This window comes from Procambarus clarkii, chromosome 62 (genome assembly GCF_040958095.1).
Source record: "Procambarus clarkii isolate CNS0578487 chromosome 62, FALCON_Pclarkii_2.0, whole genome shotgun sequence".
NCBI classification, from domain to species: Eukaryota; Metazoa; Arthropoda; class Malacostraca; order Decapoda; family Cambaridae; genus Procambarus; species Procambarus clarkii.
In genome coordinates, this window is record NC_091211.1 from 10,453,285 (window position 1) to 10,476,257 (window position 22,973).

Consider the following 22,973-nt stretch of genomic DNA (forward strand, 5'->3'; position numbering starts at 1 on the left):
AGACTCAAGGGTAGCCTTCTCTTCTTGTATATAAATGAAAAAACAAATTCTAAGTTTGTTTAATTCTAATGCTTGTAGGCGAGAACAGTTGTGAACGCCAGCTAGCGCACAAGTACATGAGCGCCCAAAATACTTTTACACAAAAGACATGTACAGACAGGCGTGTGGCTTCTGACTTCTTTTTTATTGATTAATATTAAATATTAGGCGCTTACCTATAATAGTTATCATTTTATACATGTATAACTCTCACATAATAAATATAAAAGGAGTTTATCCAAAAACTGACAGAAGTGTTGTGTTTTGTGCGTTGTATCGTGTTTGTGGGCATTCGGGTGTGTTGTGTTTACGCTGGCGGGCGGCGTCCTTACCAACTCCGGATTATGTCTATTACATCACTAAACTTCATTTAATAACTATATGCCTGTTAAATAGAAGATTTTAATTGTTAATAGCATTATATTGTCGTTTTAATATGGAACACGTACACATATGCGAAACGTCGAAAGCTGGTGTCCGAAGTGGTAAAAATATTAGTGTGCGATGTTGTCAATGTACGGAGTGTCTTGTATCCTTCCAAACAGTAACACCTCTCCTCCTCCCCCCTCATCACCATCTTTCATACGCCATCAAGAGCTCTCCTTAAAGGTAAGATAAACTTAGGTACTGTATTGTAGTTAGAAAAAAACATTGTATTCAGTATAAAATGTATTTGTATGTTAATATTTTGGAGGGTGGGGATTGGATTAATTTAATTCCCTTTATTTCTTATGGGAAAAATCGCTTCAACTTACGATATTTCAAGTTACGATCCGTCTCTGGGAACGGATTAGCATTGTAAGGCGAGGCCCCATTGTACATTATATAACAAAGATATCAGTACCACTGTTCATTTAACCAATAAGAAATGCCTTATACCATATATACCTGAGAGAAACAATGTATTGCATAAATTACAAATTAAAATGTTAGTGTAAACATCCATACCTGAAGTATAACTTGAAGTGGGTTCTAGGAGTTCTTTAAAGCATTGCCTGGGGCCAGGCTTATCTTACGATTACTTGGTGTAGAAGGCTGTTGCTTGGGGCCGCCTGCGGAGCCATATATATAAACTGCAGTTGTCCATTTCATTCCACATGTGACAATTTCCTTTCCAGCATAACATACCATGGTGTGAATGTTAACATCCTTCTCCACTGCTTGAATATTTGATTTCATTACCAAATCTGAAACACATACAAAATCAATTATCTATTTGGGAATGACCAAAATTAAATACTTTTCCCAGCAACCACATGAAAAACATTAAAAAACTAATGCAAAATCTGTTGACTTTAAAGAAATAGGTTAAGCAAAGCATATTTCTCTTCAACATCAATCCATTAAATCCATTTGAAATAGTTCTGCAAACTAAGAACTATAATTAACAATACTGTACTAAAATATATAAACATATTTTTCTACAATACATCACACAAATGGCAAAATTGCCAACAACAATATTAATCTTAGAAAAAGAAACATATCAAAATAAATATAAAACAACATTGAATGTAATGAAACAGCATTTTCTGGGTGAATCCCAGAGGTTCCCTGAAGCTATCCAGACTGATATGTGCTATATTAGTTTGGGGACATCAGTTATGGGAGTTCTATTGCCTACCAGGGACCATGACCCAGAACTTGGCCCCCTTAGAGAAGCACAGGGAGCAATGGCCATATATGAGCACTATATTTTCAATATGATATGTCTGCCATCGACCAGGGAAGGCACCCAGAAAGATAGACAAACCAATACAGACCCTCTTCTGGTGAAAATTGCAACCTACGTCCGAGTAGAGCCAAAGAACCCCCCCCCCAAAAGAAAACAAACAAGCCAATTGTCATCCAACACACGTGCCCGCTCATTAGTGCACCCCCTCCCCGGGAGGAGGGAAAGGGGAGACCCCTCAAGCAAGCCAGCAGCTCATACTTCCACTTCGTAGTATGATGGAAAAAACGCCAACCAAAGGGGGGGAGGGAGGGTGTCACGGGAGCCTCTAGGGCTCACCTAGAAAATGGCACTTCATTACATTCAATGCCAATTTTCTGACGAGTTCCCCATCAGCTCCCTGAAGCTGTGGGGAGCTTCAGGGAGCTCCCTGAAACCTCCCTGAAGGTTTTCTTATCTGTTTACCTACCTACAGATAAGAAAAAACCAGCGTTGAATGTAATGAAACGCCATTTTCTGGGTGAGCCCTGGAGGCTCCCTGGAGCTTATCGGGCTAATGTATGTTATATTAGACCGGGACATTAGCTAAGGAGTTCAGACCTACCAGGGACCAGCGCCAGAACCTGGCCCCCTTCAGAGAGGTTTCAGGGAGCAATGGCCCTGGAAAACCCCTTTGTGGTTGGGGTTTTCCTTATCTGCCATCGACCGGGGTTAGGCACCCAGAAAGGTAGGCATAACAAAACAAACCCCACATGGTAAAAAACTAAAACAAAAAACCAAACAGAGAGGTAGAAACTCCCTACAATCACAAGGAAACAAGCAAACATCACACTTTACTGACTTCACTTTACGCGCCGATCGTCCGCGCAGCCCTCCCCACCCCGAGAGGGGGAGGGGGGAGCCCCGGACCTACCGCGCCGGCTGCCAAGCTTCAATTCAGAAGCTAAGCTTCAACCAACGCGAAAAAAACGCCGACCGGTTGGAGGGAGGGTTGCCAGGGAGCCTCTGGATTTCACCCTGAAAATGGCGTTTCAACACATTCAACGCTGGTTTTCTGTGGGGAGCCCCTACGGCTCCCTGGAGCTTCATACCCAAAGAGAAGGAAAAGAAAAAGGGCCAACCTGGGAGACAGCCGCCACAAACTCTGCAACGCAAAGCCGAGACAACAGGTCGCAATCTGCGACCCAAGGCAACAAGAATGCACAGGAGCAGACAAGCATAAAGAATGGGCGGCCAAGAACCTGTGCGACCCTCAAATCCCTGCGCCCGAATTGAGCCCTAGACGTCGCCAACACAGCAGCAAAAGCTGCAAACATCTGAACAGCACGGGTGCAAAGACAGACCGCAGGCTGGAAGAATGAAAAACTTTGCGGACGACTTGGGAGACCCGAGCCCTGAAAACAGGGAACGAGGGGAACTGGATCAGCCACAGCGCATCCCCAGACACGGTACGCAGGCAACGGCAAAAAACAAAACCGGACAACACAGGACGCACCCCCGGCCAAACCAATCAAGCATCAATAACCCAAGAACCCCTCCGGAAAGCAGCCGTCGCGACCGTCGCCAGGACGGAGAAAGGCGGCACACGTACAAATCTACCACCAGTACCAAAGAGCAGAAACCTGAACCGAAGGGGGCTACCACAAACTGAGAAGATAAAAAGGCACCCTGATCAAGTACCAGGACGGCTCAGGCGACGCATGAGCAGGCAGGAGGTGAAATAAAACACGAGAAAGCGTACGAAACGTCATACTGTCGCCAAGACGAAGCTCGCAGGTGGGACACCATCAACAAAGCCACCTGAACACCACAGAGATGGTGATACCCGCGTAAAAAAACCAGATGCGAAGAACCGAGGAGAAGGCCGAACCAGTCACGTACAGGACCGATTCGACGTGCCGAAAGAGGCGGAGCCGTGGAAAACGTCCCGGGTTCGAACACCTATCAAGCAGCGTCTGAAAATAAGGCTGGGCCAGCCACCAAGGAACCATAAGGACTGCTCTCGTGGGAATGGGCTGCAACCGAGCCAGAACTTGAAGCAACAGCTGGACCGGGAGAAGAGGAACAGGTACCCCCACCTCGACCAGTCCTGCCGAAAAGCATCCACCGTGAATGCCTCGCAGGTGGGAAGGGCGCCACATAAAATGGGCAACGCCTAGACCACGCCGACTCGAAGACGTCCACGGCCAGGAGTCCATACATCCGACAGAGCCAACAAAACGAGTTGGCGACGACCGGCCAATCCGAGAAGAGAGGAATGAACCGGGACAGCTGTCCACCAGGACGCAGGACACACCCCGGACATGAACCTCACGGTTAGCCAAACCCCTGTGGTTCTGGCAAGAACCGCCAGAGAACAGTCCGAACAGAGCTGAATGGTAGAGCACCGAGTGATTCAAACCCTCCGAAGTGCAAACCAGACAGCCACGAACTCCCGAACCGTGCTGTGAGCCCGACGAACGGACAGACTCCACCAACCTCGGCCAACCTGGTGAGTACTGGTCACAAAGCCCCAGCTGAAAGATGACCCGTCCGTGAACACATCGAGCGAAGGCTCGGGGAGGTGCCAAGGCACGGAACCCTGAAAACCCCAAAGAGGAAGCTGGTGACGCAGCACCAACACAAGATCCCTGGAGGAACGAACCCAACGAATGCAAGAGGAGGAAGGGGAGTCTCCGAAGGAACCAAACAGACGCCGAAGCCAAACCCGACTCAGCGGGCAGACCAGCACGTCGAAGTTCAGACTCCCGCACAACTGCTCAAGCAACTGCTGAGCAACCCGGAACCCCCTCATGTACAGCCAAAGGCGGGACCACAGCCGCAGTATCACTTCTGGAGGGAAAGACAATGAGTGGCCCAATAGCCCTAAACAAGACCCAGGTGCGAACCCGGGACAGAAACAGATGGAATGGCCTCCAGATCACTAAGAAACCAAACCCGGCAATCTGGAAAGAACCACACCCCTGGCGAGCAGACAAGCGGACTGACTGGGAGCCCACACCAGCCAGTCGTCGAGGTAGGCCAGACACCGAATCTCAGACTCACACAGGGCACTAAGATCCGGTAAAGATGCAAAACAAAATAAAATAAAATATACCAAGTGCCATTACAAAATACGGAAGGCAACAAAAGCAGCAAGCCTGAAGCCCCACCACTAACTGTGCCATTCCCAGAAAACTGGAGAGGAACGTGCCAAGAAGTGACTTGGAGGTCCAGGGCCACCATCCAGGCACCCGGCCCCAAAAGAAGCCGGACAGGAGACAACAGTCCTCCGAGGAGGGCATAGAATCCAGGGCGCAGACTGAAGAAGTCCAGAAGAACTGCACGAAGTGCAGAGGAAGAAGCTCACCTCGCCAGCTCTGAACCCCCCCAAAGGGGGAGAAGCCGTTTACCGACGCCACCAAAGGCCGGAAGACAACTAAAAGCGCCCACCAACAGCGGGACCATGCGACCATGCGAGAGTCAACAGATCAAGCTGCTCCCTCAGCGCCCCGTCAACAGAGAAGGAAACAGAACCCCTTCCAAAAGAAAAAGTACAAACACATACACATTATGTATATACACATATACATATACACAAACACACAAGGTATGGTACACACACGTGCATATACACATGTGCACACACCCACAGCGTACATAAGTACATGCATACACACACACACATACCTCACACATAATATCTAGAGATATTAGAAAGAACTTTTTTAGTGTCAGAGTGGTTGACAAATGGAAAGCATTAAGAAGTGATGTGGTGGAGGCTGACTCCATACACAGTTTCAAGTGTAGATATGATAGAGCCCAACAGGGTCAGGAAACTGAACACCTGTCGATTGACAGTTGAGAGGCGGGACCAAAGAGCCAGAACTCAACCCCCGCAAACACAACTAGGTGAGTACATACATTGCCAAAAAAAAAAAAAAAGTACCAGTCGCTGACCAGTGGGCAGAGAGCACCACGCCGGCCAGGCAAAGAAGGCACAAAACTGCATCAAAAGGCCCACCTCGACAGCAAAACCTCAAAATCCCAGCACGACCACAACATGTGCCAAGACCCAAAAAGATCAGTCTGCAAGCCAGGAAGACCCCAGAACCCCAGAAGGCAGAACCGGGTCACACGAGGAAACAAAGCCCCCTGAACCCACAAAGGGGGCCCCAAGAGGAAGGAACCTCTGGAACAAAACCAAAGAATCCAAAGGAACCCAGAATCAAATCAGGGGGAGCCCAAACCACCACAATTGCCGGCGGAGAACACCACAGAGAGGCAAAGCACAGCCCCCAGACAGAAGCCCCTGGGAAAACAGTCATAACTGACCGAAAACTGAGGGACAAGGTGTGGGAGCAAGTATACCAGCCATGGGACACTGAGTCCAAACCCAAAGGCCCAGACCCACAGACAAAATGGAAAACCCGGTGTAAAATTAACACCCAAACGTTCCTAGCGGAACAGGCAACGGGCAGAAAACACCAGAAAAGCAAAGAAATGACAACAGGAGAATAATAACCCCAGAAAAAAGATGAAAACTCACCCCAGAAGCTCGCTTGCACACCCCAGTCGCATGTAAACAAACTGCAACGCCGCCCTGGTGGCCACTCTGGGAAACCGGCAGATGAAAATGGCCGCCAGCAGGGGCTGTGCCTGACACTAAAAATACAAAAACACGCCAACAAAAGTGGGAAGCAAGCAGACTGGATAGGCGAAGTAAGTAAGTAATTATCAAAAGAAGGCACCAAACCGGGAAGGCTATGTAGCACCATCAAATGTGCAGAATAATCAGAGGGCACTAAATATCACCAAGGATGCCAATACGGGAACAAAAACGCATAAGGCGAACGATATCAAAAGTATCCGAGTCACCAAGAATTCTATTGAGGGACAGGTGACCGCGAGGGGCGGTCGGAAAGCAAGACACACGCTCATCCCGGAAGTCAGGACATTCAAGGAGGACATGCACGACCGTAAGAGGGACAATGCAACTAGGACAATAAGGAGCAGGGCGGCGCTCCATCAAGTGACCATGGGTTAAGCGAGTATGGCCAATACGCAACCTCGCCAGAGCCGTTTCCCAACGCCGGTTACGGTGGTAGGAGGACGGCCACAAGGAAACACAACATTTCAGAGTACGTAGTTTGTTACCAGTAACAGACGACCAAGAAGCCTGCCAACGGGTAAGGACGGAGGAATGGATAACCGGGTAAAAGTCGGAATATGGAATACCTTTACGAGAGATGGGACAAGAGTGGACAGCTTCCTTGGCGACAGCATCCGCACGCTCATTTAAAGATACACCAATATGGCTGGGAACCCAACAAAACTCAACCGATTTAAATTTACTGTGAACAAGAAACGGCCAATGCTGGATCTCGACAACTACTGGATGAACCGGATTAAAGGACCCGAGAGCCATGAGGGCACTACGAGAGTCAATAACAACTACAAAGAAAGACTGACAACGAGAAAGCAGGAGACGAAGAGCATAGAGAATAGCATAAAGCTCCGCCATAAAGATGCTAGTCTCCGGAGGTAAGCGACACATAAGTGCGATCAGGAAAAACAACAGAGTAGCCAACAGAATCCGCAGACTTAGACCCATCAGTGAAGACAGAAACGGAGCGGGAGTGAGAAGAAAAGTGCTCGAGGAAAAGGCGTTTTAGAACCGTAGGAGGGGTAAAAGCTTTAGTGATACGGGTCAAGGATGTACAAAACCGCGGAAGAGGGACTCTCCACGGGGGCAAAGAAGGAACAACACGAGGAGAAACATCAGAAATACGAATGGAAAGAGAATCCTGTAGGCGAGATAACCGGACAGAAAGAGGGAGGTGGTGAAGAGGAACAGGAACCGCAGGAGGGGTAAAAGTTAAAGCACGATAGAGGCGAGAAGAAGGATGTTGCAAGGACCGCGCAAGATAGCGAAGACAGTAGCGATCACGGCGGTCCTGGAGAGACAGGGAGCCAGTGTCAACATACAAGCTAAGGATGGGAGTCGAACGAAAGGCACCAGAACTGAGGCGCAACCCAGTATGGTGCAAAGCATCAAGACGGCGAAGAGTAGAAGGAGAAGCAGACGAGTAAGCAGGGCAACCATAATCAAGCTTAGATAGGATGAGAGAGGAATGTAAAGCAAGGAGAGTGCGCCTATCCGCCCCCCCAAGAAGTATGGGACAAGACCCGAAGGAGGGTAAGGGCCTTAGAGCACTCAACACGGAGGTAAGAGATATGGGGAGACCAAGACAAACGAGTGTCAAGGAATAACCCCAAAAGCTTCGCGGAATCTTTGTATTCAAGGGGATGACCATAAAGTGACAAAGAGGGGCGAAGAACGACCCGCTTCCGCGTAAAAGTCATGGCACAAGTCTTAGAAGTAGAGAACTTGAAGCCATGATCGGTGGCCCCTGGATAGGCGAAAAACGCTGCCCAACAGCAGAAAACCCAGGCAGGGGCAAACCGCCCCAGAACTGCTAGCAGGCATCCCCCACAGCCCCAGGAACCAACAACAGAGGCCCCGGGGCAGAGCCATCCTCCAAGCCCTCCGCCCTTAAAGAAAAGCAAGAGTCCATGGGAAAGGCAGCAAGAAAGGGCCGCTGGTAAGACCCAGAAGCCTTGGCAGGAGGAACCGGCTCGAAAAACTTCCGTCCCCCAACCCGAACGGGGCAGCCCCCGAAAACCGCCCGAGTCTCGGCCCCAACTAAACCCTGCCCTGACCCCGAAACCCACAGACAGTCCAGAGCCGGGAACAGGGAGGGAAAGGGGCAAACAGCACCTAACCGAACGGGGCGGCCTCGAGCATCCGAGTGGGAAACCATCCTAGCATGTTGCAGCAACCTAACCTAGCTTGCAACACGGATGCCGCCTGTACTCTGAACAGTAATAACATCAGGAGAGTACTGGAAAACAAGCAGAGAATCTCTCGCAAGACTCCGGGTCAAGGTGTCAGTGACCCAACAGGCAGCATGACGGAGGTAAAAGTGGCGACTGTCACCCGGAGACAAGGGCACAGCAACCAACGATCCCGTACAAGATGGATTGGAACCCGGAAGACACATTCAATGGTCTCCCGAGCCCAGACAGGGGTTTCCAGGGCCCGTAGGGATAACAACTACGGGAAGCCCGGGCAAGGTGTTGCTAACCGGTTAAGAAACCCAAACATAACAAGAGGGTAGAGGATAGCACTGAAAACCCCTGCGATGTGTATAATCACTGGGGCCTAGCAGAGGGCCGCCAAACACTACCAGTGGAACTATAGCCACACTAGGCAGACCCCCACCAGGCATGAAAACAAAAACAAAAGAAAACCCCCGCAAAAGTACACCGTCTCCAGAGGCAACAGGAACCGACCGCCGCTTAGGTGGCAGGCTGTGCAACACCTTGACGCCCTAACCAGCACAATACCAATCCCTACCCAGGGCCAAACAAGGGCCCCAAGCCCCAGCTGGCCCCAAGGGCGAGGCAAATGCCGAGCAGCAAGAACCTCTACGGGAACGGTTCCCGAACGCCCCAGGGAAGATAACCCTGTTACGCAAGGGCAGTACTCACAGGGAGCTTAGGAAAGTCAGCCACTAAGCGCATGCAGCCCTGGCACTGATGAGGTACTCCTGGCCACTGCACAACACAACACACGGCAGTGAACGCTACACAAGGCAAACACCGCCTAGGAAACTGAGGCCAGAGAAGCGTCTATCCCGGTTGACATTAGCTTACGAACTGAAGCTTGGCAGCCAGCGCGGTAGGTCCGGGGCTCCCCCCTCCCCCTCTTGAGGCATGGAGTGCTGCGCGGACGATCGGCACGGCAGTAAAGTGTGAGGTTTGCTTGTTTCCTTGTGATTGTAGGGAGTTTCTACCTCTGTTCGTTTTTTTTGTTTTAGTTTTTTACCATGTGGGGTTTGTTTTGTTATGCCTACCTTTCTGGGTGCCTAACCCCGGTTGATGGCAAATAAGGAAAACCCCAACCACAAAGGCGTTTTCCAGGGCCACTGCTCCCTGAAACCTCTCTGAAGGGGCCAGGTTCTGGTACTGGTCCTGATAGGTCTGAACTCCTCAGCTAATGTCCCGGTCTAATATAACATACATTAGCCCGATAAGCTCCAGAAAGCCGTAGGGGCCCCCCACAGAAAAACCAGCGTTGAATGTAATGAAACGCCATTTTCTGGGTGAGTCCCGGAGGCTCCCCGGAGCTATCCAGGCTGAATGGATATGTATACTTTCTGGCATCAGTCAAAGTGCTAGGAGTTCTTGCCTACCAGGTACCACGAGCCAGAACCTGGCCCCCCTCAGAGAGGCACGAGGAGCAATGGCCTATAGAAACCCCCTTGTGGTTGGGAGCATTCCATGTCTGCGATCAACCGGGATAGGCACCCAGAAAGGTAGGCGCCCCAAAACAAACCCCTATTCTGGTAAAAATATTGCTACCGAAAGCCGAACGAGTGGACAGAACTCCCCAAACAAAATTATCTAACTAGCATGACGTCATTACGTCGCTGCGTCACCATCTGCGCAACCCCCTCCCCTCCCCGGGAGGGGGAAGGAGGAGCTCCAGACCCTCCACACTGGCGATCCAACTGGCAGTTCTTAGGCTGGATGTCAAAATACCTGAAACACGCCGCCGACCGGAGGGAGGGATGCCGGGGAGCCTCCGGGACTCGCCCAGAAAATGGCGTTTCATTACATTCAACGCTGGTTTTCTGGGGGGAGTCCCGTCGGCTCCCCGGAGCTACCTCACCACAGATAAGGAAAACAGGGAAGGAGGCAGATGCCACGCGCCTTAACCTAAAAACCATGACCACAGACAAAACAAAGACCAAAACGAGAAGAAAATAGACCACCCAGACCAACTACCAGGACGGCACCAACACTCAAGAGCAGGCCAGAGGGGAACAACGCCCAGGACAGCAAGTGGAATGGAGCAGAAGGAACCGCAACACCGAACGCAAGCAAGAGCGGCTCCGCCAGCACCACCCAATATGAGGTGACAGGACACGAGCCCAGACAACGGACCCGGAACAACCCCGAAGGGAAAACAAGCCAACCCTATCAAAGATTGCAGGACCCGTCGCAGTGATAGGAAATCCGGAAGGACCGCCAGGAAAACCACACACCTCCCCCGAGACGAAACACGCAGGTGGGAGACCAATAAGGAACCCACCAGTGCTGACACAAACGATGAGAAACTAGCACCACAAATGAAAGCGCAAAATGCGAATCGAAAAACTGCGACCCCGCAACCCAAAGGAGTAAGATAACCAGCTCCAGCAGGGAAGAAAGACGCATGCGGCTCAGAGGCATCCAAGAGGAGAACTACCCAGGACGTGAACCACAGGAAAGCAAACACACCCGGTCCGGAAAAGGAACAAAGAAAAACTGGAGCCAGGACCGGAACCCAGCAAACCCGGTTCCAAGAAAAGGAACCAGAAAGGCAGGAGTGGCAGACCAAAAGTCCACAACTCCCCACAGACAGTGCAACACCGAAGCCTGCAGGAAGTCACACAGAAAATCGCAGGAACTCGGTACCAAAATGGAACACTGGAGAATTCCAAAAGCAGGGAACTTAACATGGACAGAGGCCCACCTGAGCCCCAAACAACAGGATAGGCCAGAAGCACTGACCCCAGATACACAAATAGGTGGAGCATGTGAGGAAGAAAAACGGAAATAGACAAGGAAAACCCCGAATACGGCCCAAGAAGCGGCTGGGAAGTAAGGCACACGACCAACCACAAAATGTGTAGAGGAGGGCGTACATACCCGATGGACCTCATGGACAGCAGGGTGCAGTCAGGCACCGAAGTTAGGCAAGAAATGAGTGTCCCGAGAGGGAAAAGACCCAGGTGTCGACAACGAAACCAAAAGCGCCGAATTGCGGGTCAGAGCCCCACAGGACAACAAAGAACAAAAGACAGGGACAAAATTCACTGAAGACCCATGCAAAGTGACCAAACAACACACCACACCAAACACCCCTCTTAGAAGCCATCGACTCAATCCCGCCAAGCTCGGAAGAGTAAACAAGGATGGAGCAGTGAACAAGGGTGGTGGAGTGAGCAGATTATCCCAATAAGATATTCGCTCCAAATGCATTAGCCTAACGAAAGAAGCAAAGCTTTACGGAGGACCAATTACGGAACTCAAACCGTTCCAAACTTCCAGGTAATATGCCTGCCAACCTTTGGAGAACGGCGAGGTATCGCCCGAGCATAGAAGCAGCAGAGTAGTGAATAATAACTAGTCGACCTGCAAGTGTGGTCTAGAACAGACACTTGCGAGAAACCATACCGACTCCCAGTGCGCTGAACTCGCACCATTGCCCGCCAAAATAACACCCACATACCACCGTATACGCAACAAAACATATGTAGCCTCTGTGTGGTTGTGTTTATTGTCACCAATCTTCACGAAACAATAGAACTGGGACAGAGGCACACACTACCCTTGCAGCACATTTTGTACACAAAACAATGGGCATAAAAGGGAGAAGTGTAGAATCAGGAAAGACCTGAGGAATGACCGGTACGGTAACAGGTTTGGTGATTCGCGGGATCAAGTACTGCGTAACGTTGGGGTGGGGCCCCACGATTTGTGCAAACGTGGGATGGACATGTATATGATCGGGAATGGGTGGGAAGAAATAGGAGCTGTCTTGTACGGGCCAATAGGCCCTCTGCAGTTCCTCTGGTCTTATGTCCGTATGGTCGTATGCTCAAGGGGGGACACAGGAGAAAGCCGAGTACCCAAAGGAGCCACAGACACGAAAAAGAACCTGATCAATGTCAGAGGGGAAAGGAAGCGGAAAGCACTAAGAAGCTATGTGGTGGAGGCAGACTCCACCCACAGGAGCAACCATAGAGAAGACAGAGCCCAGGAGGCTCAGGAAATTGCACAATAGTCAACTGACAGGAGAGGCGGGGCCCAAGAGCAAGAGCTCAAACCCCGCAAGCACAACTAGGCAAGCACCCCACCAAAAAGTGAGAACCAGCCCATGGCTGACAGAAGCGCCAGGCATGACAACCTCACCTGCATAGCAGACACACGACTGCCACAACACAGGCAAGCCAAGTAACATACCAGGAGAGCACTAATGGTGTGCCCGAAAGCCAAGCATACTCGAGGCAGTAGACATGGTATGTACCGTTACCTGAATAAACTTCGGAAGTCGAAGGAGAAATACGTCGAGAGGCGCGCGCCCTGCAGAAGACAGAGCAGGACAGAGGGGGAGGAAGCGGCGCCACGCCGAGCCATCCCACACCCGGAAGCAGAGGAAGAACGAAGTGACACCCCCAGATATAAATCCAGAACACCCTCAGCATCCAGAGGGCTATGACCGGAGGGAGAAAACAAGAAAGAAGCTGTAAAAAAACCAACAAGAAACGACGCGAACACACGAGCATACCGCCCATAAATAAAACGCACACCGCGGCCCCAGCACACGAGGTACGAACGCACCACCCGTCCACCGGGAGGTGTGGCTCGTACACCAGGCGGATACACATATTGTACACACAACGTACAGACACAACGTAAACACACATCGTGCAAACACCAGAAAGGCGTGCGTAATGAAGACGAAGAACGCCGAAAAATGGAAGTAGAGACGACGCGAAAACAAAACAAGGCGAAAACGAAGCAAAAGAAAACAGATGACGGAAGGTAACCAACGAGGCCGACAAAAGACCAGCGGGAAACCTCATCGAAAATCAACAGACGTTCCAAAAATATTGGAAGGTACGAAGAACCAACGATAACCACGACAAGCACCCCTGAGCAAAGGACACGCAGGGACAACGATATGAAGTGGTTTAGGTATAGTATGTACTAGGCAATATAAAATCCATCAACGCATGTTTCACACCTTGTATCAATGTACTTTACCTGAATAAACATTCGATTTTTTTTTTCATAACAGTATTGCAATGTAAGAGCGAAAAGGGTAAGGAAAAGGGGGCGAAACACACCCCGAGGAACGACGGGACCGACGAACCCGAAAGAACACAGAACCGAACCCAGGGATGGGTACACCCAAAAACAACAGGAACACAGAGAGGGAAGGAACAACCCCATTCTGAGGAACTGCCAGCCCCTCACCAAAGGTACAAGGGCCCAGGAGGGACAAACAGGGCCAAGGCCCTACCGGCAACCCTTCCTTAACCCCGGGAACCTCGACGGCATGACCCAGGGCCGAGCCGAACCCCTAAAACCCCAGCTTGACAAGGAAAAGCCGGGGCAGCCGTGCAAACACTAAGGAAGGGAGCCCACTGGTCAGACCCATACGGCACGACTGGAGGAACCGACTCGAATGCCTCCGCTGCCACCCCGGAAGAGGAAACCTCTGAGACTGCCCAAGTCTCAACCCAACCAGACCCCGCCCCAACCCCGAAACCCTCCTATGGTTCGGAGCAGGAAGCAAGGGAGGAAGTGTGTAGAACAGAAGGGGAAGGACAAGGAGCGGAAGGAGCCAGAGCCGAAGCGACCCCCACCCCCAAGTCCGGACCCCAACCACCAAAACGGGGCAGCCTCGGGGCATCCGGGGCCGCAAACAACCAAGAGCGTCACAGCAAGCTACAACCAGCAAGCAACGCTGCAGCCGCCTGCACCCGATGATCATGACCAGTGGCCTGGGTGAAAGGGAGCATGTACCAACAACACTCGTACGACTCCGGGTCACAAGAACAATGACCTAACAGGCAGCATGGCGGAGGCACAACCGGTGAGTGTCACCCTGAGACAAGGGGACAGATCAACCATCAAACTCGCAGGATGCAAGAAGGACTCCGGGGACACACTTATAGGACCACGGAGCCCCCGTGGGGTTTTCCAGGGCCTTTAGCCGTTGGTACACACTAAGGGAAGCCCAGGTAGGGTACCGCGAACCGGCGCCCAATACTACCAATCAAACTGCTAAAGCTAAACCCCCGGGATGTGTCCACTCACGGGGGCCAAGCGGGGAGTACCACCAACAGAAGAAATCTAAAGAAATCACCTAGAACAGGAATGGGGGACCATAAAGGCAGACCCCCCCCCCCCCACCAGGAAAAAACAAAAAGAACCCTGCAAGAGGACAACGTACCCAGGCGGAACAGAGCCGGCCGCTGTTATGGTGAAAACTAGCTGTGCAGTACCCCGCGCCCCTACCAGTGATGAAAACTACCACCTACCCAGAGACAACCAGGGCAACAAGCCCCCAGCCAACTCCAAGGGCGGCTCAGTACCAAGCAGTAAAGGACACAGCGGAGGTAGAACCCAAGGTGACTTGTGGAAGGTGGATCCAAGGGCAGTACTTACAGGGCACCTAGGGAAGATAGCCCGAGTACCGTGGAATCTTACTCCTGGCTCACAACCCACTGGTAGAGACAGTCCACACCACAAGGCACAGAAGCTGAAACAAAAACCGAAGCCAGAGGCACTCGACCAGCCAGTAATTCCATCAGCCAAGAACTGCCAGTTGGATCGCCGGCGTGGAGGGTCTGGGGCTCCCCCTTCCCCCTCCCGGGGAGGGGGGGGGGGTTGCGCAGACGGTGGTGCAGCGACGTGATGACATCATGCTAGTTAGAGAATTTTGTTTGGGGAGTTCTGTCCACTCGTTCGGCTTTCGGTACCAATATTTTTACCAGAATAGGGGTTTGTTTTGGGGCGCCTACCTTTCTGGGTGCCTATCCCGGTCGATGGCAGACATAGAATGCTCCCAACCACAAGGGGGTTTTTATAGGCCATTGCTCTTCGTGCCTCTCTGAGGGGGCTGGGTTCTGGCTCGTGGTCCCCGGTAGGCAAGAACTCCTAGCACTTTGACTGATGCCAGAAAGTTATACATATCCATTCAGCCTGGACAGCTCCGGGGAGCTGACGGGGCTCCCCCCAGAAAGAAGGACTAACCCGGGAGGTGGCAGCACTGCAAGTCCCAAGATGAAGACAAGACTCCAGGCTGCGACAGACGGCCCAAGGCATATAAAGCCGGAGGGGCCCAGGAACCCTGACAAGATACCTGGCAGCCAGGACTCTGTTCGATTTCCAAGACCCCTGTGCCCGAATGTCAACCCAAGACATAGTCCTAAACCTGCAGCGAGAGCAGCAGACTATCGCACATCACGGGCACGTGGGAAGACCGCAGGCTGGCCAGACTTGAAAACCATGTTGTGGGGTTTTCTACTTTGCTTTCCCAACTGCAATGTGTATGTCACCTATGTAAATGTGGCAGATGTTTCGTGAAGCTGTCGTAACCCAGCAGAGAAAAAATACCAGAGCAAGCGTACAGGGCCTGGGGACAAGGTCCAGTAAGAGTCCTTGATGGTCTCATCTCAGACTAGCCTCACCTGGTCTTGATCCTCATTGGTCGTTGGAATCTCCTCAATGATTGTAACACTTTAAGGGACTCCAAAGGTCCTCATCACATTTATAAATTACTGAATAATAGACAACTCTGTGTTGAAGATACCAGGGGCTGAAGGCTTAAATAATAGTTGGCAGTATTCTGAAGTGATTCAACAGAAACACTGCATAATTCTTAACAGTAGTTTACTGACAAACTTAACTACTAATACAATAGGTGCTTGATTTACTTTAGATTGGCGTCAGAAAGGCTATGGTCGCATTAGCGAGTCTCTTGACGTCTGACTAATCGATTCTGATCCACTCGTGGAAAAACACCTAACTTAACACAATTGACAGCCAATCATTAACACGGCAAACCTAACTGCCAGTGTGCAAAGGGTCACAGGAGTTCCAATTCCAACAGGATACTCGGGTAATGATGATGCACAATAAATCAACAATTGCACTGTCAATAGGGACAGGCAATAATCATGCACAATAATTATTGCACACGATAACTAAATGTGTAGTGTATGTGAAACTCACATTCACAGACGTGTGTAATGTTGTGGTACCACACAGATAAACATGCATACACCGTCAGGTGTCTAGGTTTCCACCTATACCTGTGTCAGGTGAGAACGGTGGTTGATCCCTCAGATCAACTCACAGGCAGACACAATAATAAAACACAAGATCTTGTACTTACAGGTAGGCTACCTCTCTTATTCACTCACTCAAGCACATTCAAGCAGATCTCATAGGTGGCCTGGCAGCTGGTTTTGCTCGTTACGTGAGACCACTGATGACAGGCTTTCTCAATACTGTACACTGTACTTGGACATGACAGGGTACTTGCAGGAGGGTGTTCTGTATGCCTGACACACACACACACCCTTGATGCCATTGGCAGTGAGTAAGGTGGTGACGGGCAGTGACGTCATGCATCACAGTGAGGCAAGGCGAGTGGCTGCAGTGGCTACGATTATATTGTACCATGCAGGTACACTGTCACACACAGATTACTTAGGCAGCGGCACTTAGTTCACTCTAGACCACTGAGTAACAGACGATTTCGATCTCACAGATGTTACCGATCTGGTGATTCACAGACTTGTGTCACTCTAGAAGGCTTCTAAACAATATAGTCACAATCGCGATTCCGGGCAAGCATTGGAATATCGAGAAGAACGCCGAGTTTAACTTGACGGTGAGGAATGGATGGTGTGTTCTGCCTAGTGGCCGATAGACAGAAGGACACGTCAACCACGTATGGAGTTCCTTGTGAGAATGATCTTGCAAAGGATTGCAAGCTTCCTCGGGGCACAAACACGAGCAGGTTTAGAAGCGACCAATGGCATTGCAACAAAGGTGCCAGAACCAATAATACTGATCGTTACATGATCAATAGAAGAGTGATGTCATGACCACGTCACGACTACGTCACTGTTGTTTTCAATGCGCCAGTTGAGATTGACCCCAGAATTAAAATCTTATCTGTCGCCTCGCTGGCATCCCCTCTCTACCACGCCTTGCACCTTCACTGTGTACTCCCTGACTATGGCATGTATGCTTAATCCCCTTTTATCTACTTTCTGCCTGTACATACGGCAACCTCCGTTTGCTATAAGTATTCCTGGTTATGTGGGCCTCCTAATGGCACCCAACATGACAGTTTCCATCCAGGGTTAACAGAGATAGGGTTTGTGCACGAGATCGGTGCAATGTGCACTGCAATGAACCATTCAAGTCAGTTGTGGGAGATATTTTGAGAGACCATACTCTCACACCTGTGGACAACCTGAGAGACCCGAGCCTGGAACTAGGGAAACCTGAGCAACCCATATCATGTCCACTGTTACTGAATCAGACATGCAGGTAGAGATGTAAAGCCGCCACCAGACACAAAACATGATGTACCCCTGGCTTAACCAACCAAGCATCAACAACCCACAGACCCCTCCGGAAGCCCGCTGTCTCATTCTTCGCCAGAAAAGAAGGAGAGGGCTGCAAACGAACAAAACAACCTCCAGGACCAAAGAAACAAAACCCTCTGCGCTGGAAAAGAGCATGAAGCTCCCCAACCCGACCGACAGAGGCTAAAGCGACCAAAAACGCTTTCAGAAAACCATTATGGACCGAAAGGGCCACTACAAACCGAGGAGAGGAGAGAAACAAGAGCACCCGGTCCAAAGACCAAGGAGGCACAGGCATCGCATGAGCAGGCCAAAGATAAAAAACACATGAGAGCTTACAGAATGGAACAGAAGTGACATCCACCCTGAGTACAAGCTGGAGCGGCTCCGCCAACGCTGCACGAGAGGAAGCGACAGTATTTTGGCTTTAGATGCTGGTCCTGAAAAAAAAGAGCTCAGCTCTGGTAACCCGAAAATCTGATTAAGAGATTATATCTGAAGCGATTTGTACAAGAATGTAACAACTCTTGTATATATCTCAAGAGTGAATATCAGTGAAAGTATGGCTGTTTCATCATTGCTCCTTATTCTTGTGGGTTCCTTGGCTTAGAAACTTTCTAACTCCTGCTAACAGGGCATATGCTGAATCTCTGGACACTTAGTTAATTTTTAATATATGTTAGATCTGAATGTACCGCAGCCATTCTAGTTACTTACCAAAAGAAAGTTTCCTCTTTTGATCATACCAAAACGTGGCACAAAAAAAAAATTTAATCTCCCGAAAGTACCCATAACTTTAAGTGTCTGAGGACCAGCAACATTACTATTTTAATAACCTGAGTCCCAAATTCCCTTAGTAACTATAAATTATTAATTATTACCATTTGGGAGATACACTGAAGACTTCTTAGAGGATAAAATAAACAGCAATACTTGAAGCGATTTGTGTATTAAGAGAACAACCCCTAGCTACATTCAGTGATCAGTGAGTGTGTATGGTTTCCAATAATCAGAAACAAGATGTCACTTAAGATTAAAGGTCCCCCCCCTTAGAACAATTACTGATTCTTTCCAGGATGCAACCCACAACAGGTGCAAACTTCAGGATGCCAATTTATTGCAAGGTGAACACAGCTATTAGGTAAAAGGAAACATTACCAACGTAATTCCCTACTACTGCAGGAACTAAACCTTGTGACCATTCGGCTGTAAAGAGAATTATCAAATAACTTATATATAAAAATTAATGGGCCATAACTAAAGACCAAGCACAGTATTTAACTTTATTCTACCTTTAATATTACCTAATAATAAATAAAAAAAAAAAAGCATTATTTACTTCCATCAAAAAACAGAAAATTAAATTACCAATAACATTAAAAATTGCTACTTCAATATCTGGTCACAATAGGCCTATTGATCATACATATAGGCAATATTTAAACATAGACTTGAACATTAAAATTAAATTAATTTCCATTAATAAGTTAGCACCCATATGTACACAGTAATAGATTATAAATAATGAGATCAATTTTAGAAGAAAATTAGGCTTTGTCTTGGATAACCACAATGAATGAATTTCTCCGAGGATAATATAAATTCTGGTCAGAATAATAAGTCTGAAATAAAGAAATACAGTACTTGAACTCAGGCATACACAACTCCCATATTCAGATTAAAATTGGGAGATTCAATATTACAGTGGCCACTCCATTTATGAATTTATTCTGTTCCCAGAGACAGGTCGTAACTCGAAAATTCGTAACTTTTAACAAAATTCCCATAATAAGTAATGTAAAATTAATTAATCCTTTCCACACTCCCCAAAATATTAACTTCAAAATACATTTCATACATAATACACACATATTTTATACTATAGTATGTACAGATCATAGCTTACCTTTATTGATGACATATGGAAGACGGTGAGGAGGGGAGGAGGAGAGGTGTTAGTGTTTGGAAGGGAAGTCCCCTTCCATTATAACATCAGGCAGTGATGACTTCTCTGGGGTATTCTCTCTCCTATGTTTTGCAGGCATACAACTAGGACCTGGTTGCTTGTCTTAGCAAGAATCTCAATGAAGACACTTGTTTTCACCTACATTTTAATACTTGTCTGTAGTGAGACATCACATTGTCATTAAAAAGGTCAGTGCAACAGCCTGCTACAGCTTTATCTGGGTGAGTTTTTCTCACCAAAACTTTGCAGTTTTCCCATACTTCACACATTTTCTTAATGAGGAAGGGACTGCCTCTACTCACAGCTACTTTCTTAAGTTGAACCTTACCAATGACTTTCTTGGGACCCATGGCATGATATATAATAATTACTTTTTTGTTAAAAGCAAAGCAGAAAACAATGAAATCCCTTACAAAGAACTAAACCGCGATCATCAATAAGTGGGCGGTCTGGTAAACTGAAGCGGGATCTTCTAATAAATAAATAAATAAAAATATGTTAGTCAGGCTAATATAACTGATGAGGTCTTGTTCATATAAATGTCTTAGCTGGGCAAATATTGCCTAAATGTTGAAGTCTGGCAAAAATAAAAGCTCGTCAGATTAATATAACTGGAATGATATAACAGTTCTATAACGAATAAAGATAACACTTTACTTTAACCATTGCATTGCACAAAGCGCCTTTAGGCACTCTGAGTCATGTGTTTTTTTTTTTTAATTAGGCTATATGTAATTTTTTAAAATGTTTTCATTACCCTTTGTGTTTTGAACAACCCGTTCTCGCACTTTCTTACAGTCAATATTGACTTATTAAATACGTGCATATGTGACATACTAATTTATTGTGAATATTTTAGTTTACCTTGAAAAGCTTCATAGAAAACACCGACCTTACCTAACCTTCTTAGTATGTTAAGATAAGCATCTTATTGCTTCATAATTACAATTATTACTTAACCTATACCTATAATAGGTTAAGTAATAATTGTAATTACGAAGCAATAAGATGTTTATCTTAACATACTAAGAAGGTTAGGTAAGGTCGGTGTTTTCTATGAAGCTTTTCAAGGTAAACTAGTATGTTTAGTATGTCACATATGCACGTATTTAATAAGTCAATATTGACTATACGAAAGTGCGAGAATGGATTGGTTTTGAAATGGAAATACAGTAGTTGAGTTTGGAAACATATTGACATTAACTTTACCTGAACATTTAAAAAAACAATGAAAATATGTCCTTGACAATTGCACTAAATAGTTTTTGCTGAGATCAGGTGCGCAGTGCAGTGGTTGAAAATTCTAATCAATAGGAGTAAAAAATTAAAGGTATAAATTATTATATGAAAAATTTTCAACAGAGTAAGCATACTGATGAATTTCTAATTCATGAATGATAAGCACTTTTTGTTATAGATGTTATTAAAATGTATTCATTTTGTACACATTTCAAACAGTTTTTTACTCTTTGCTTAAATATTTAATAAAAATGCTTGTTAAAAAAATTGTCCTTTACCTATGGCTCCCAAAAGTTATGCTGGGTGTTACAGTTTATATCTACAGTATTTATTAATGGGTCCTAAATGTAATGCATTAAACAAATTTAAATCATAGTCTAAACTTTGTTTTATCTTGGAAAAAATGCAGAAGTATTTATTCACTTCTGAACAATTTTGACTATTTTTACCATTACATATTTGTCATGTAAAACTATGAAAACAAACAAAAATACCTTTGCAAGACATTATACTTATGTGGTGATGGCATTTTTACTTTAAGATGTAGCTGACAGTTTTCAAATAGTATACTGAATTAGTGACAAGTTAGAGGTTCTGATTTGCATCCATAGTGTGCTAAAATGAATGGCACTCAAGGTTTATTCAACATAAACATTTGGAGATAAAATAAAGATTATTTCTGACAAGAGAGTACACAAGCCCTAATGAGGTTTATAACCTGGATGAGTTAATATATGAAGTATTATACTATTGCGTTGCTTAAATTTTTTCCCACACTCAGAACATTCAAAAGGCTTGTAATCAGAATGCAAAACTTGGTGCCTCTTCATATTTCCAAGCTCATTGAATCTTTTCCCACACTCTGGACACATGTGAGGCTTAATGCCTGAATGCACATTCCTGTGCTTCTTCATATTACTAAGACGAGTGAACTTTTTTCCACACTCTGGACACTCATGCAGTTTAGCACCTTTATGCCTCTTCATGTGCTTTGTCATAGATATAAGTTGAATGAATCGTTTCCCACACAGTGGACACTCATGACGTTTATCACCAATATGCACCAACATGTGAGTCTTCATACATTCAAGACGACCAAAGTTTTTCCCACACTCTGGACACTCGTATAGTTTAATGCCTACATGCAACATCATATGCCTGCTTATAGACTGAAGATGACTAAATCTTTTCCCACACTCTGGACACTCATGAGGTTTATCAACCACATGCACTCTTGTGTGAGCCTTCATGTTTTTAAGTTGGCTGAATCTTTTCCCACATTCTGGACATGCATGAGGTTTATCACCTGTATGTGCCAACATGTGAGATTTAATACTTTCAGGACGACTAAAGCTTTTCCCACACTCTGGACACTTGTGTGGTTTAATGCCCAAATGCAGCATCATATGCCTCGTTAGAGATCCACGGTGACTGAATCTTTTCCTACAGTCTGGACACTCAGGAGGTTTATCACCTGTATGCACCAACACATGAGTCTTTAGAGTCGCAAGATGACAGAAGATTTTCCCACACTCTGGACATTCATGAGGTTGTTCACTCGCATGCGCCATGTGAATCTTCAGAGATCCCGAACGGCTGAAGGTTTTCTCGCACACTGGACATTGGTGAGGATTCATCTTTATGATTCGTAGTTTCCATGAATGTCCTTTACTCCTGATGACTACAGTTATTGATTTGTGACGTGAGTGCTTCCTGGTGTCACTACACTTCCGCTGGACAGGGAAATTAAGGTTTAGTGTTGTAAGGCATGCGTGATGCTGGAAATTTTTGTGATTGTTATTGGAACATCGGTCACTTAAGTTCCTGTATTCATTTTACGTTTTCTTTA

At 47.3% G+C, this 22,973-nt stretch overlaps 1 protein-coding gene and 1 long non-coding RNA gene across 2 annotated transcripts in view; both read right to left on the reverse strand.

The window, feature by feature from the left end:
* LOC138354260 (uncharacterized) overlaps nucleotides 1-20,781 on the reverse strand; it is a 46,128-nt gene extending 25,347 nt beyond the window's left edge. Inside the window, exons 1-2 of the long non-coding RNA XR_011223486.1 lie at nucleotides 18,259-20,781; nucleotides 988-1,226 (exon numbers count right to left, since the gene is read on the reverse strand). This is a non-coding gene — a long non-coding RNA (uncharacterized lncRNA). The remainder of the gene's footprint in view (nucleotides 1-987; nucleotides 1,227-18,258) is intronic.
* Nucleotides 20,782-21,825: 1,044 nt separating this feature from the next.
* On the reverse strand, nucleotides 21,826-22,761 carry LOC138354318 (zinc finger protein 16-like). Its single transcript, XM_069308466.1, has one exon. It carries the CDS (start codon nucleotides 22,759-22,761, stop codon nucleotides 21,826-21,828), a length of 936 nt encoding a protein of 311 aa, XP_069164567.1.
* Between the last annotated feature and the right edge of the window lie 212 nt (nucleotides 22,762-22,973).

What these genes read in the sequence shown, in the direction of transcription:
- LOC138354318 (XM_069308466.1), bottom strand. Translation starts at nt 22,761, where the DNA reads ATGAATCCTCACCAATGTCCAGTGTGCGAGAAAACCTTCAGCCGTTCG.